Source organism: Sander vitreus, chromosome 11, assembly GCF_031162955.1.
Source record: "Sander vitreus isolate 19-12246 chromosome 11, sanVit1, whole genome shotgun sequence".
NCBI classification, from domain to species: Eukaryota; Metazoa; Chordata; class Actinopteri; order Perciformes; family Percidae; genus Sander; species Sander vitreus.
In genome coordinates this window covers 32,092,989-32,108,315 of record NC_135865.1, presented here as the reverse complement: position 1 = coordinate 32,108,315, position 15,327 = coordinate 32,092,989, and the positions used below count along the sequence as shown (strand labels likewise).

Sequence of the window (15,327 nt, the reverse complement as noted above, 5' to 3'; positions counted from 1 at the left end):
TTGCTCTGCAGACGGTGACTCTGACTCTGTTGAACAGGTGGTGTTGAAGTCGGAGGCTAAAGTCCACAGCCTGACTCTGAGAGACGTCAAGCTGAATGAAGCCGGACAACTTAAACTGGTCGCCAAAGACTTCCAGACCGAGGCCAACCTCATCGTCAAAGGTAAGATCTTTTCTGACAAGACGGCCGCGTCCGAATCTTCCAACCAAAGAGCTTCGTATCACGTTAAAAAGGCCAGAGCAGGGGGAATGAGAGGGGGGACACCAGAGCAGGGGGAATGAGAGGGGGAAACACCAGAGCAGGGGGAATGAGAGGGGGGAACACCAGAGCAGGGGGAATGAGAGGGGGGAACACCAGAGCAGGGGGAATGAGAGGGGGGAATGAGAGGGGGGAACACCAGAGCAGGGGGAATGAGAGGGGGGAAACACCAGAGCAGGGGGAATGAGAGGGGGGAACACTAGAGCAGGGGGAATGAGAGGGGGAAATGCAGCAGAAGATATTCCTTTTAAACCAAAATGTAGCCGTGTAAAAGTATCCCAACAACAACCGTCCTGTGTGTGTTTTTGTGTGTGTGTTCAGAACCAGCGGTGGATTTCACGAAGCCTCTGGAGGACCAGACGGTGGAGGAGGAAGCGACCGCCACACTCGAGTGCGAAGTTTCCAGAGAGAACGCAGAGGTGCGATGGTTCAGGGACGGACAGGACATCAGGAAGACCAAAAAGTACGAGATGATCATCGACGGCCGCAAGAGAGCGCTGATCATCCACAACTGCACTCTGGACGACTCCAAGACGTACGCTTGTGACGCCAAAGGCTTCAAAACCTCCTGCTTCCTCAACGTTGAACGTGAGTACAGCCGAGGAAGTTATAATGGCTTTCTGTTTTTCTTAGGGTGGTTTTTTTGGTTGTTGCTGTTGTCTTTGTAATTTGACTCAATGACATTTACAATGTATCGACACCGGTGAGACAAACAAAGGACAAACGTGCACGTATAAAACAAGGCAAAAATCCTCTTAGCGTTGGGTGTGAACACAGCGTAAGATACTATCCTGATGAAAAATGACAATGAAGTACAAGTACAAGTTCTTTATCGAGAGTTTTCTCTCCTACTGTATTGTATGCTGGTATGGACATTCAAAAATTACCCATAGGAACAAATTGGGGAAGATTGTTAAAACCTGTGGACAAATCATTGGTAAGCAACAGGTAGACCTGTACCAACTATATCTGACTATATCTGACCAGATTGGCACAGAAGGCAGACAAGGTCTGCATGGATACAACCCATCCACTGTCAGAGGAGTTCAAGCATCTCCCTTCTGGTCGTAGATATAGATACCCCAATGTCAGAACCAACCGAGCAAAAAACTCATTCATTCCTATGGCAATAACCCAATTAAATAATATGTAGGGAGGGGTATGACTGAAGGAATATATGTGAAGTAATGTGCAGCAGTTTTATTTATTTATGACATTGTGCAATATACTCCTTTTACTGTATTCTATTTAGTGATGTGTGGATGTTATGTGATAGATAAATAGTGCTGTAGATGTCTGGGTCTATGTTTGTGTTGTGGATTATGTGTCAATATTGTAGGATTTTTATTCTAAAGTGTGACCGATGACCGGTCTGGCCCTAAAAAGGCCAGACTTAATCTGACTCCAACTCTATGGTCACTACACTCTGAATGGTGTTCGTTTACTGGTAGATCAGAGAAATAAGTACATGTTTTAGTGAAGAATGACACTGCAATCTACAATTACGTGTACACCGACCAGATACAACAAAGGACTATATTTCACCTAACAATTAGTCAAAGTTTCCCCCAGCATCTGGTGCCCTAAATTAAAATGCTCTCTTATTTATCCAATTCCATCCGTCCCTGGCTGTGCTGTCATCAGTTTGGATCCAGTCCAGATCTTCTGGCTCCAGCCGGCTCCTAACGATATGTAACACACTGTATAAAAAACATAACCTTGACTTCTCCCATTCTCAGTTCAAAAGAGACAAGTCGCTATTGTTGGATTTGAACACCTGTGTGTTTTAATCTCCTGCAAACTTTAAGGAGTTTTCATGAGAGCCAGGTCATTTCCATACTCTGTATCACAAATCCCGCGCTTGCAAACCGTTGACCATTGTTGCCTCGTTCCCTCCCCCGATCAGAGATCTTTCTCACGTCCCTTTATAATGTCTAATCACTGTAAAACTAGATGACCTCTCACAACCCAGGGAAACAGAGGTAACAAGGTCAGCACCATGAACTCTAAAACCTCTTCTTAACACTTTCACAAAATATATTCTAACAATATATGCCTGTACTGTACAACAAATTGTCTCTCCTTTCTAAAAGGCTGAGGTTGTGTGTGTGTCCACAGCTCCACATGTCGAGTTCTCGAAGCCGCTCCATGATGTCGAGGTCAAAGAGAAGGAATCCGCCAGGTTTGAATGCGAAGTTTCCAGAGAGGACGTCAAAGTGAGCATCCCTTTTGTCCGGATAAACTTCAAATTTATAATGACCGTTTCACTTTCTTAAACCTCTCCAACATCTTCTCTGTCTGTCTGGCGTCTCGCAGGTCCGCTGGTTTAAAGATGGAAGTGAAATCAGAAAGGGGAAGAAGTATGAAATTATCGCTCAGGGTCGCCAACACATCCTCATCGTCCACAAGTCTGTGTTTGACGACGAGGCGGAATACGAATGTGACGCCAAGACCTCCAAATCCTCCGGCATGCTCACTGTCGTCGGTAAGAAAACCAGACATCAGGAGCCTGTTCTTCATACGTTTACAACTCACTTAGCTTTATTTTATTGTTGATTATTGGCAGAAGTGGAATGTAACTTAGTACATTTACTCCAGTACTTTGGTAAAGAAACACTGTTATGTCATAAACAGAAAGCCAAATAAGTGCTGTATATGGTTAAAGTGCTCATATTCTGCTTTTTGGCTTTTTCCCTTTCCTTTATTGTGTTATATATATTTTTAGGTTAACAAAGTGAAAAAGCCCAAAGTCCCCCCCAAAGGGACTTACCATCTCCAACAGAAAACACTGTTCACAAACTGCTCCAAACAGCTCTATTGTAGTCCAGCCTTTACTTCAGAGACAAACGTGGTCACTTTGGAACACACGTTATAATGCTCGCCTAGCTGCTAGCATGGCACGCCCTCATACTCTGCTTCTGACTGGCTAGTAGTCCTTACCTAGGTACTGTCAGGGCACGCCCTCATACTCTGCTTCTGACTGGCTAGTAGTCCTTACCTAGCTGCTAGCATGGCACGCCATACTCTGCTTCTGACTGGCTAGTAGTCCTTACCTAGGTACTGTTAGGGCACGCCCTCATACTCTGCTTCTGACTGGCTAGTAGTCCTTACCTAGGTACTGTCAGGGCACGCCCTCATACTCTGCTTCTGATTGGCTAGTAGTCCTTACCTAGGTACTGAGCATGTAGTCCTTACCTAGCTACTGAGCATGTAGTCCTTACCTAGCTACTGAGCAGGTAGTCCTTACCTAGCTACTGAGCGTGTAGTCCTTACCTAGCTACTGAGCGTGTAGTCCTTACCTAGCTACTGAGCGTGTAGTCCTTACCTAGCTACTGAGCGTGTAGTCCTTACCTAGCTACTGAGCAGGTAGTCCTTACCTAGCTACTGAGCGTGTAGTCCTTACCTAGCTACTGAGCATGTAGTCCTTACCTAGCTACTGAGCATGTGCGACTGCCAACAAAGATGTTCCAGCAGTGAGAGGTCTCACTCTGTAGCTAAAACAGAGACCTGAACACAGGGTGAAAAGAGGAGCTGCAGCAATGAGCAGTACAACTAAAATATGGTGTTTTTTGATAATTAAACCATGTAAACCTATTCTGGTACAACCTCTAAATACTATTATGAACCTGAAAATGAGCATAATATGAACACTTTAAGTAACATTTCCACTGCAGGACTTTAACAACTATTTTTACAGTGTGGTATTAGTACTTGTACTGCAATAAAGGATCTGAATACTTCCTCCACCGCTGGTCACAGAGGTTTGAGTTGAGATCTGACGTTGTTTCTTGGCTCCGTGTGTTGCAGAGGAGGAGGCGAGGTTCAGCAAGAACCTGTCCAACGTGGAGGGAACGGAGACGGACAGCGTCAAGCTGATCTGCGAGGTCTCCAAACCCAGCGCCGACGTGACCTGGTACTGCGGCGACAAGGAGCTGCCCGAGGGCGGCCGCTACGAGCAGATCGTGGACGGAAAGAGGAGGATCCTCCTCATCCAGGACCTGAAGATGGCAGATGCCGGAGAGTACAACTGCAGGCTGAGTCCCAGCATCAAAACCTCAGGGAACCTCAAGATTAACGGTGAGGGAAGAGGGAAACTAAACATGTTGGCTGTAGGGCTGCACGATATGAGGAAAAGATCTGAGTGGTTTTGGTGATGTGTTTCCTGCGGCAGTTGGTATCGCGATGACGATAAAAAAAAATGATACATTGTGCTGCCCTAGTTGGCTGCTGATTCAGTTTCTGATTATTCCTGATCGTGCTCTGAAGCTTCTCGTAATAACACACACACACACACACACACACACACACACACATATGTTGGGGTAGGACAGCACTGTTTGAAAACAAGTGCTTGAAATGCACTCGCCCCTTCAGTACATTGCTCCGTTTAATATTATGTATTTCATTTGGTACATTGCTCCGTATTTTACTCTGTACATCATCCTGTATTTCATTCCGTATATTACTCCGTACGTTACTCTTACTTACGTTGGATTCCCTCGCGGTGTGTCCCAGAGCTGGCTGCAGAGTTCATCTCGCGGCCCCAGAGCCAGGAGGTGGTGGAGGGCGAGAAGGCGGAGTTCACTTGCTCCGTCTCCAAGGAAACCTACGATGTGAAATGGATGAGAGGCGACGTGGAGCTGCAGGCGGGAGACAAGTACCAGATGGTCAGCGACGGAAAGAGGCGAACGCTGGTCATCAGGACCTGCGAGCTCCGAGACGAGGGAGCGTACACGGTGATGATCGGAGCCACCAGAGCCAGCGCCGACCTTGCCGTGCTCGGTAAGCCCCACCTATTGGGAGTCAGAAACTTACAACACCTAAATGTTATCTTACCTGCAACGCACCACACCGTTTACATGGGAGCGTGCCTATGTTCCCACATTTCTAAGATTTATTTTAGGCCCTATGTTAATGGTAACCAATTACACCCAACCTATTATCCATTAGCAATGGACTACAGATGGAATGTAGCTTTTAGCTGAATCTGGTAACTTACCCTAACCCCCAGTCCTGGGAACATAGGACTGTGGGAACATAGGGCTGTGGGAACATAGAGCTGTGGGACCATAGGGCTGTGGGAACATAGGGCTGACCCCATTTATATATTTGGTTTTTAATCTGTCTAAAAACGGATGCACAACCATGTCCCTCTGGAAAAATAAAGTTTTATCTCGTCTTATCAAGGAAAATATCAGCTCTCTATATCTAATTACCAAATAAATAAAAGATAAGTGTTTTAATGTCGTCACATTCTAGTTGAAGTTTAGTTTTTAACTTGAACACTGTGTGAGTAAAGTGTTCCCGCTCAGCAGTGCTTGTGACGTTTTGTTTCCTGCAGAGAAACTGAAGGTGATCACGCCGCTGAAGGACACGGAGGCCAAAGAAGGACACGAAGTGGTCCTGAACTGCGAGGTGAACACAGAGGGAGCCAAGGCCAAGTGGCTGAAGAACGAGGAGACCATATTCGAGAGCAGCAAGTATGTGATGGTCCAGAGAGACAACGTCTTCTCTCTGAGGATTAAAGACGCCCAGAAAGGAGACGAGTCCAACTACAGCATCAACCTGACCAATCAGAGAGGAGAGCAGGCCAAGAGCTCCTGCAACCTCGCCGTCAAAGGTCAGTGGTGCACACCGACACGTCCAGGTCCGCGGGAACAGACTTAACAATACACTACAATAAATAAGAACATAGAAAAACTGCAGGGAACAGGGCTAGCGTGTGAATGTGCTGGCAGCCAGTCGTTACACATCCGTGAATCTGGGGGGCGGAGCATCTGGGGGGGGTGGAGGGGGGTGTATTTGTTTGGCAGTTGAGTTCAAATATCAACAATCCTTGCGCAGCATCGCTCACTGCACCTTTAAGTAAGTCCTATGAGAAAGATTACGTTGTGTGCTTGGATACTATGTCAATATATTGAGATTCTGAGTCAATATATTGAGATACTCAATACATTATATATATATTGATATACCCAGAGTATAAAAAAAGAAAGAGCTTTCACCCAGCTGGTGCGACCCAGCGCATGCCTCTATTAAAAGTATTGACATTTGGGATGTTCTGTGTTGTTCAGAGGAGAGTTTGAGGATCGTGGTTCCTCTGGAAGACATCGACACCCAGGAGAAGAAGACGGTCAGCTTCTCCTGTAAGGTCAACCGGCCCAACGCCACGCTGAAGTGGACGAAGGCCGGCCAGGAGATCGTCTTCAGCAAACGCATCGTCTACCGAGTGGACAAAGACAAGCACACGCTGACCATCAAGGACTGCACGCTAGCGGACGAGGGCGAGTACACAGCCGTGGCCGGGGACAACAAGTCAGCGGCTGAGCTGATCATCAGCGAGGCGCCCACCGACTTCAGCGTCCACCTCAAGGACCAGACCATCACCGAGTTCGAGGACGCCGTGTTCACGTGCAAGCTCACCAAAGAGAAAGCAGACGCCAAGTGGTACAGAAACGGACGTGAGATCAGAGAAGGACCGAGGTACGTCTTTCCGAAACTCTTATCGGTGGACCAAACTATCCAAACAACCAAAGTCACTGTGCCGCCTACAACTTTATCTAAACTTAAACTTAAGTACTATCTCTTCTTTATCCGCACTTACATTTAAAGGTGCTGTAGGTAGGATTGTGAAGATCCAGGACTTAGCCAAAACATTTGACATCGACAACATCTCAGTCCCTCCCCCCTTTCTGCTAAAGCCCAAAACGGTCTCCTAAGCCCCTCCTCCCACAAGGGAGAATGAATGCGTGTGCATGAGCAGTGATTGACACGCAGTTAGACACCCCCCCCCGGCCCTGATTGGTGCATCTGAACAGTTAGACACCCCCCTGGCCCTGATTCGTGCCTCTGAACAGTTAGACACCCCCCTGGCACTGATTGGTGCATCTGAACAGTTAGACACCCCCCCCTGGCCCTGATTGGTGTAAATGAACAGTTAGACACCCCCCCTGGCCCTGATTGGTGCATCTGAACAGGGCTCCAGGCTGTAGGTGGAGCCAGAGGAGCTGATTATTTTAATGACCTGCTTCATGTAGTTCTACTGGAACATAGGGTCAGTTTCAGCAAATATGACAGAAAGTTAGTTTTATAAGTCTTACCTACTGCACCTTTAAGTTTATTATCTAAACTTTATCTGAACCTAAACTTAAGGAAGTTTATAATCTAAGCAGGGTCGAAACCTAACCTTAAGCTTGCTTTTCTGGGCTTCCGTAGTTTTGTATCTTTGTTTGTTTTTATTTACCCAAATCGTGTCTGTTTAGCTCTCTGTTGTTATATTGACCTCAGGATATCCTGTTTTTGCCTTGCTTTGTCTGGTAAATCACTCTGGTAAAATTATTATTATGCTAACGTTAGAGCTGAGCTTAGGCTTTATCATCAACTCAAAGCTACCTTCCTGTTTGTTTTCCCAGATACAAATTTGAGAAACAGGGGAAGATGTGCACCTTGCGTATCAAGGAGTGCAGACCGGATGATGAGTGTGAATACGCCTGCGGTGTGGAGGACAAGAGATCCAGAGCCAGGCTCTTCGTGGAAGGTGAGCTTCTGCACATTCTGCTCACCACTTTTTTATCTTCAGTATAAACCACTTCCTGTTGTAATTGACATCCTTGTGAACCTCTTCCTGTCCCACAGAGACACCGGTGGAGATCGTCAGACCGCCACAGGACGTGTTCGAACCTCCAGGCTCGGACGTGGTGTTCGAGGTGGAGCTCAACAAGGACAGAGTGGAAGTGAAGTGGTTGAGGAACAACATGACAGTCGTGCAGGGAGACAAATACCAGATGATGAGCGAGGGTAAAATCCACAGACTGCAGGTCTGTGAGATCCGCCCGCGAGATCAGGGAGAGTACAGACTCATGGTCAAAGACAAAGACGCCAAGGCCAAGCTGGAGCTGGCAGGTAAGAGCGTCAAAACACCAAGATTTTGGAAGGGTAACTTCAATCTGGACCCTATTTTCCCATGCTTTGGTAACTAATGTGAACATAATCTTTGAAATTGGTCCAGCATTGAGCTGGAACGCTGTAACCAGCAGCTGTGAACCGGTCTGTAATGTAACCCTATAGGACTAATGTTCAGCGGCAGTTAGCATCCACTAAAAGTTCTATTTTGGCGCTGACAGACTCAGATTATTATTCTAAGTGTGTGACAACATTATGAAAGGATCCCTACAGAGATAGACCTTTTAGTTAAAGAGGAAGATCCTTTTAGTTTAACATGAAACAGCCCCGAAATCACCATCACCAAACTACACCAGACTCCATGTAAATAATCAGGACTTTTAGCGTGTATAGAGCCAGCATATCTCCACCAGACTCCATGTAAATAATCAGGACTTTTAGCGTGTATAGAGCCAGCATATCTCCACCAGACTCCATGTAAATAATCAGGACTTTTAGCGTGTATAGAGCCAGCATATCTCCACATGTAAATGGGTGAATTAAGGGTTTATTTCAATTTCGCTGAACATTATTTCACTGAACATTAGTCCTGTAGGGTAACATTACAGCTTGTTACTAACTGCTGCTGAACATTAGTCCTGTAGGGTAACATTACAGCTTGTTACTAACTGCTGCTGAACATTAGTCCTGTAGGGTAACATTACAGCTTGTTACTAACTGCTGCTGAACATTAGTCCTGTAGGGTAACATTACAGCTTGTTACTAACTGCTGCTGAACATTAGTCCTGTAGGGTAACATTACAGCTTGTTACTAACTGCTGCTGAACATTAGTCCTGTAGGGTAACATTACAGCTTGGTTCTTCAGTTTTTCAGTCACTTCGAAACAAAAAACATAGGAAAATAGGGTCCAGGTTAAAGTCGCCCTTTAAGCATTGATTAATACATGATTGTAGATACATACACAGGAATACAGCGTTGTGGTGTTTCCAGTGTAGCCTTTCTGACTCTGTCTCCTCTCCGTCCTTCAGCTGTGCCTCAGATAAAGACCACAGACCAGAGCTACGTCACGGACGCCAGGAAGCCCATCGTCATGGCCGTCCCGTACAGCGCCTACCCGCAGGCCGAGGCCAACTGGCTGTACAACAATCTGAGTCTGCCTAAAGACAACATCTACACATCGGCCGACCGCACCGAGTACCGGCTGAAGGACCCGCTGAAGACCGACGAGGGCCGCTACAAGGTCGTAATCAAGAACAAACACGGACAGGGAGAAGCCTTCATCAACCTGGAGGTCATCGGTCAGTTCTCCCAAAAACTACCATGCTGCTTTCATACAAACTAACTTAGGGCCCTATCTTTCACCCGGTGCAGCGCAAAGCCCGACCCAAGTGTCTTTGCTAGTTTAAGATCGACGCAGTTGTCAGTTTCCCGTCCAGCGCCCACGTCATTTAAATAACAAATACACCTGCGCCCATCTGTGGCCCATGGCTGGTCTTACAGGGAGGTGTGTTCAGGTGCATTCTGGGCGTGCTGGTCTTACAGGGAGGTGTGTTCAGGTGCATTCTGGGCATGCTGGTCTTACAGGGAGGTGTGTTCAGGTGCATTCTGGGCGTGCTGGTCTTACAGGGAGGTGTGTTCAGGTGCATTCTGGGAGTATTGCTATCTTGAGGCGGCGGGAAGTGATGGCACCATTGACCAACAAAAACCTGGTCTAAAGTCAATAACGCAGCATTTCATTGTTATTTTAACAGAGCATTAGTAAAATGCTCCTAGGCTCGTGCACAGCACGTGCACACTATGCTTGTTACACACACAAGGACGCACAGCAGCACACACACATGCAGAAGATTACAAATACAAATATTACGGTGCAAATCCTCCATCATAACAGCAATGCTCCAAGGTCCAAACGCGCCTGGCTTTTAAAGGGAATGGGAGATGATCTCTGATTGGTTGATTGCATGTTACGCCCAAAACACACCTCTGATTAATGAAGACACTAAGAACAACCCTTTAGAACCATGCGCCCGGCACACGGACCCTTTTTACTGCCGTCAAACTAGCAAAAGTGGATTTTGGACACGCCCTAAACGCACCTGGGCCAGGCGCTTCACGCCGTGCGCTCAGATCATTAAAATAGGGCCCTAACTCTTTGGTTATGACACGTACGATACATAAACATATTCAGAATTTGTAAAATAAACATCCACCAGTTCAGGGTTCAACGATAAGGGTTGCCCGATGGCCCGGGTGCAACTAAAACACCCCGTCGGCCAAGTAAATGTAACACGCCAGTTGCCAGTTTGGGCGTCACGGTATCATAAATTACGTTGATTGTTCTCTTGCCCCCGTCGATATATTATGCAGTCCTTAAACCTTACCCTTGTATTTAATGTCGCCAGATGTCCCGGGACCCGTCAAGAACCTGCAGGTGATCGACACGGCCGATGGCGAGGTCAGCCTGGCGTGGGAGGAGCCCGAGAGCGACGGCGGCAGCAAGGTCGTGGCCTACGTGGTGGAGAGACGCGACGTAAAGCGCAAGACCTGGACGCTGGCAACCGACCACTCCGAGAGCCCCGAGTACACGGTCACCGGCCTCCACAAGGACTCCATGTACCTGTTCAGAGTCTGCGCCCGCAACCGGGTCGGCAGCGGACCCAACGTAGAGACCGACAAAGCCGTACAGGCCAAGAACAAGTTTGGTAAGAGTATACAATAACAATAACCCTCTGAGGACACAACACTATTTTAGACATTTATTCCCTATTTTATTCATATTTGACTCTACTTTTGTGAAGCTAAGACTTTGGTAAACTCATTCCCACCAGACTCCATGTAACTAATCAGGACTTTTAGCGTGTATAGAGCCAGCATATTTCCACCAGACTCCATGTAAATAATCAGGACTTTTAGCGTGTATAGAGCCAGCATATCTCCACCAGACTCCATGTAAATAATCAGGACTTTTAGCGTGTATAGAGCCAGCATATCTCCACCAGACTCCATGTAAATAATCAGGACTTTTAGCGTGTATAGAGCCAGCATATCTCCACCAGACTCCATGTAAATAATCAGGACTTTTAGCGTGTATAGAGCCAGCATATTTCCACCAGACTCCATGTAAATAATCAGGACTTTTAGCGTGTATAGAGCCAGCATATCTCCACCAGACTCCATGTAAATAATCAGGACTTTTAGCGTGTATAGAGCCAGCATATTTCCACCAGACTCCATGTAAATAATCAGGACTTTTAGCGTGTATAGAGCCAGCATATCTCCACCAGACTCCATGTAAATAATCAGGACTTTTAGCGTGTATAGAGCCAGCATATCTCCACCAGACTCCATGTAAATAATCAGGACTTTTAGCGTGTATAGAGCCAGCATATCTCCACCAGACTCCATGTAAATAATCAGGACTTTTAGCGTGTATAGAGCCAGCATATCTCCACATGTAAATGGGTGAATTAAGGGTTTATTTCAACCAAACCAGAGTGGTGATTGTTGGAACAGTGGAAAGATGAACCAAGACGGCTTTTGGTAGTTTTATTTAGTTTCTGTCCACTTTGAATGAAGTGTGTTTTACGCTGATAAAAGTCCTGATTATTTACATGGAGTCTGGTGGGTTTGGTGATGGTGATTTTGGGGGTTTCATGTTAAACTAAAAGGATCTTACTCTTTAACTAAAAGGTCTATCTCTGTAGGGATCCTTTCCATCATGTTGTCAGACATATGTGTACATACATATATGTACATATATATAGTACAGTATATACCCACTGCAGTACATTAGACTACACCACTGCGTAAATGATACTGTGTAAAGGAATTCCCGGACTGTTGCTGTCTCCGTGTCCTGAATTGTCTTCCGTCGGTGATTGTTTTCAGACGTTCCCGACGCTCCTCTGAACATCACGGTGGGAAACGTCACCAAGTTCGGCTGCACCGTCTCCTGGGAGCCCCCTGAGTCGGACGGGGGTTCCCCCATCACGTCTTACATCATCGAGCTGCGGGACAGGACGTCGGTGAAGTGGACGCCCGTCCAGATCACGAAGGCCGACGAGCTCAGCGCCATCGTCAACGATGTCATCGAGAACAAAGAATACATCTTCAGAGTCAAAGCTCAGAACAAAGCCGGCGAGGGCAAGCCCAGCGCGGCCTCACAGCCCGTCAAGATCATGGATCCCATCGGTGAGTTTGGATTCAACACACACACACACACACACACACACACACACACACACACACACACACACACACACAGAGAAATACACATAGACACACATACAGACACACACAGACACACACACACACCAAACGTATAATAGCATCCAGTAATATTTGTGTGTGTGTGTGTGTGTGTGTGTGTGTGTGTGTCTGTCCTGCAGAGCGTCCCAGCCCCCCTGTGAACCTGGTCTGGCAGGACCAGAACAAGAGCTCAGTGCAGCTCAGCTGGGAGACTCCTCTGAGTAACGGAGGCAGCATGATCACGGGATACATCATCCAGCGCAGCGAGGACGGCACCGATAAGTGGCTCCGCTGCAACGCCCGCCTCTGCCCCGACCTCTGCTACAAGGTTCACACTCTCATCCATCCTCATTACTCTCACATACGGGATGCCATTTTCTAAAAGTTTGTCACTGATCATTTCACAAAACAACCGCCAAAATTTCACAGAGGGGTAACGTTAGCATTTCAGGCTACATCATCACTTGTATATGTTGTGCAGCTGCCTAGCGGTATAAAAGCTGCCTCTTTTTAAAAGCTTCTCCACTGCTTCACAGTAAAAAACTATCCACATACTAAGTAGTCTTGCTTTTTTCACAGTAAAAGCACTGCATCGAATGCTTAATTTCAAAGTAAAAGCCCCCCGATTTTTCAAAGTAAAAGCCCTGCATTGAATGCTTCATAGTAAAACGTTTCTAGCAGAAGCCTGACATTTAAAACCCTGTACCTTTCTACTTCAGGTGTCTGGGCTGAAATACGGGAACAAGTACAACTACAAAGTGTTTGCTGAGAACGCGGCCGGAGTCTCGGACCCGTCCAACATCATCGGCCCTCTACTGGCCGACGACACACATGGTGAGTTTCTCTATCAATGACTCTGTAATGTTTTAAACATATAACACAACACACAGCTTATTATATCACACTGTTGTGAAGAAAAATAATATTAAACCAATATTTCTCCCCCCTCTCTCTTCCCCCTCTCTTCCCCCCCTCTCTCTTCCCTCTCTTCCCCCTCTCTTCCCCTCTCTCTCTCTCCCCCCTCTCTCTCCCCCCTCTCTCTTCCCCCCTCTCTCTTCCCCCCTCTCTTCCCCCCTCTCTCTCTTCCCCCCTCTCTCTTCCCCCTCTCTTCCCCCCCCTCTCTCTTCCACCTCTCTCTTCCCCCTCTCTTCCCCCCTCTCTCTCTTCCCCCTCTCTCCCCCCCCTCTCTCTTCCCTCTCTCCCCCCTCTCTTCCCTCTCTCTCTCTCTCCCCCCTCTCTCTCCCCCCTCTCTCTTCCCCCTCTCTTCCCCCCCCCTCTCTTCCCTCTCTGTCTCTTCCCTCTCCTTCTGCCCCCTCTCCCCCTCCCTCTCTTTCCCCCCTCTCTTCCCCCCCTCTCTCCCCCCTCTCCTCCCTCTCTTCCAGTCGCTCCATCCTTTGACCTGAGTGCGTTTAAAGACGGTCTGGAGATAATCGTGCCGCAGCCTCTGACCATCAGAGTCCCGATCACCGGCTACCCGACGCCCGTCGCCCGCTGGACCTACGGAGAGAAGGAGCTGAGCACTGCCGACGAGCGCGTCTCCATGATGACAAAGTCCACGTTCACAGAGCTGGTCGTCACGCCGAGCGTGCGCCCCGACAAAGGCATCTACACGCTGCAGCTGGAGAATGATGTCACGTCCGTCTCCGGAGACATCGAGGTCAACGTCATCGGTACGCCTCCGCAGCGGCTTTCCTTTCCTCTCTTGTTTCCTCTCTTGTTTCCTCTCTTGTTTCCTCTCTTATATCCTCTCTTATATCCTCTCTAGTTTCCTCTCTTGTTTCCTCTCTTATATCCTCTCTTATATCCTCTCTTGTTTCCTCTCTAGTTTCCTCTCTAGTTTCCTCTCTTATGTCCTCTCTTGTTTCCTCTCTAGTTTCCTCTTGTTTCCTCTCTAGTTTCCTCTCTTATATCCTCTCTTGTTTCCTCTCTTGTTTCCTCTTCTTGTTTCCTCTCTTGTTTCCTCTCGTTTCTTCTCTTGTTTCCTCTCTTGTTTCCTCTCTTGTTTCCTCTCTTGTTTCCTCTCTTGTTTCCTCTCTTGTTTCCTCTTGTTTCCTCTCTTGATTCCTCTCGTTTCCTCTAGTTTCCTCTCTTATATCCTCTCTTGTTTCCTCTCTTGTTTCCTCTCTTATATCCTCTCTTATATCCTCTCTAGTTTCCTCTTTTGTTTCCTCTCTTATATCCTCTCTTGTTTCCTCTCTTGTTTCCTCTCTTGTTTCCTCTCTAATATCCTCTCTTGTTTCCTCTCTTATATCCTCTCTAGTTTCCTCTTTTGTTTCCTCTCTAGTTTCCTCTCTTATATCCTCTCTTGTTTCCTCTCTTGTTTCCTCTCTAGTTTCCTCTCTTGTTTTCTCTGTTTCCTCTGTTGTTTCCTCTCTTATATCCTCTCTTGTTTCCTCTCTTGTTTCCTCTCTAGTTTCCTCTCTTATATCCTCTCTTGTTTCCTCTCTAGTTTCCTCTCTAGTTTCCTCTCTTGTTTCCTCTTGTTTCCACTCTTATATCCTCTCTTGTTTCCTCTCTTGTTTCCTCTCGTTTCCTCTCTTGATTCCTCTTGTTTTCCTCTCTTGTTTCCTCTCGTTTCCTCTCTTGTTTCCTCTCTGTTTCCTCTCTTGATTTCCTCTCTTGATTCCTCTCTAGTTTCCTCTCTAGTTTCCTCTCTTGTTTCCTCTTGTTTCCACTCTTATATCCTCTCTTGTTTCCTCTCTTGTTTCCTCTCGTTTCCTCTCTTGATTCCTCTCGTTTCCTCTCGTTTCCTCTCTTGTTTCCTCTCGTTTCCACTCTTATATCCTCTTTTGTTTCCTTCTCTGCCCCGATATTGTTCCGTATCGTAAAGTACGTCATCCTTCTCTTTTCCGTCGGAGTATGTTTGTTGAACAATGTAATTTAAACGTGCTGTTGGCCAATCAAAAATTTAGTTATTTG

At 46.8% G+C, this 15,327-nt stretch overlaps 1 protein-coding gene across 1 annotated transcript in view; it reads left to right on the top strand.

Moving 5' to 3' along the window:
• The window catches only part of ttn.2 (titin, tandem duplicate 2), a 323,953-nt gene that overhangs the window by 172,283 nt on the left and 136,343 nt on the right, over positions 1 to 15,327 (top strand). The window contains exons 115-130 of the mRNA XM_078262434.1: positions 38 to 161; positions 579 to 845; positions 2,376 to 2,473; positions 2,574 to 2,742; positions 4,065 to 4,334; positions 4,773 to 5,039; positions 5,599 to 5,877; positions 6,332 to 6,740; positions 7,670 to 7,794; positions 7,893 to 8,159; positions 9,189 to 9,458; positions 10,563 to 10,862; positions 12,049 to 12,351; positions 12,549 to 12,736; positions 13,128 to 13,242; positions 13,791 to 14,078. Of these exons, the coding sequence (XP_078118560.1) occupies positions 38 to 161; positions 579 to 845; positions 2,376 to 2,473; positions 2,574 to 2,742; positions 4,065 to 4,334; positions 4,773 to 5,039; positions 5,599 to 5,877; positions 6,332 to 6,740; positions 7,670 to 7,794; positions 7,893 to 8,159; positions 9,189 to 9,458; positions 10,563 to 10,862; positions 12,049 to 12,351; positions 12,549 to 12,736; positions 13,128 to 13,242; positions 13,791 to 14,078 (3,739 nt within the window). The remainder of the gene's footprint in view (positions 1 to 37; positions 162 to 578; positions 846 to 2,375; positions 2,474 to 2,573; positions 2,743 to 4,064; positions 4,335 to 4,772; positions 5,040 to 5,598; positions 5,878 to 6,331; positions 6,741 to 7,669; positions 7,795 to 7,892; positions 8,160 to 9,188; positions 9,459 to 10,562; positions 10,863 to 12,048; positions 12,352 to 12,548; positions 12,737 to 13,127; positions 13,243 to 13,790; positions 14,079 to 15,327) is intronic.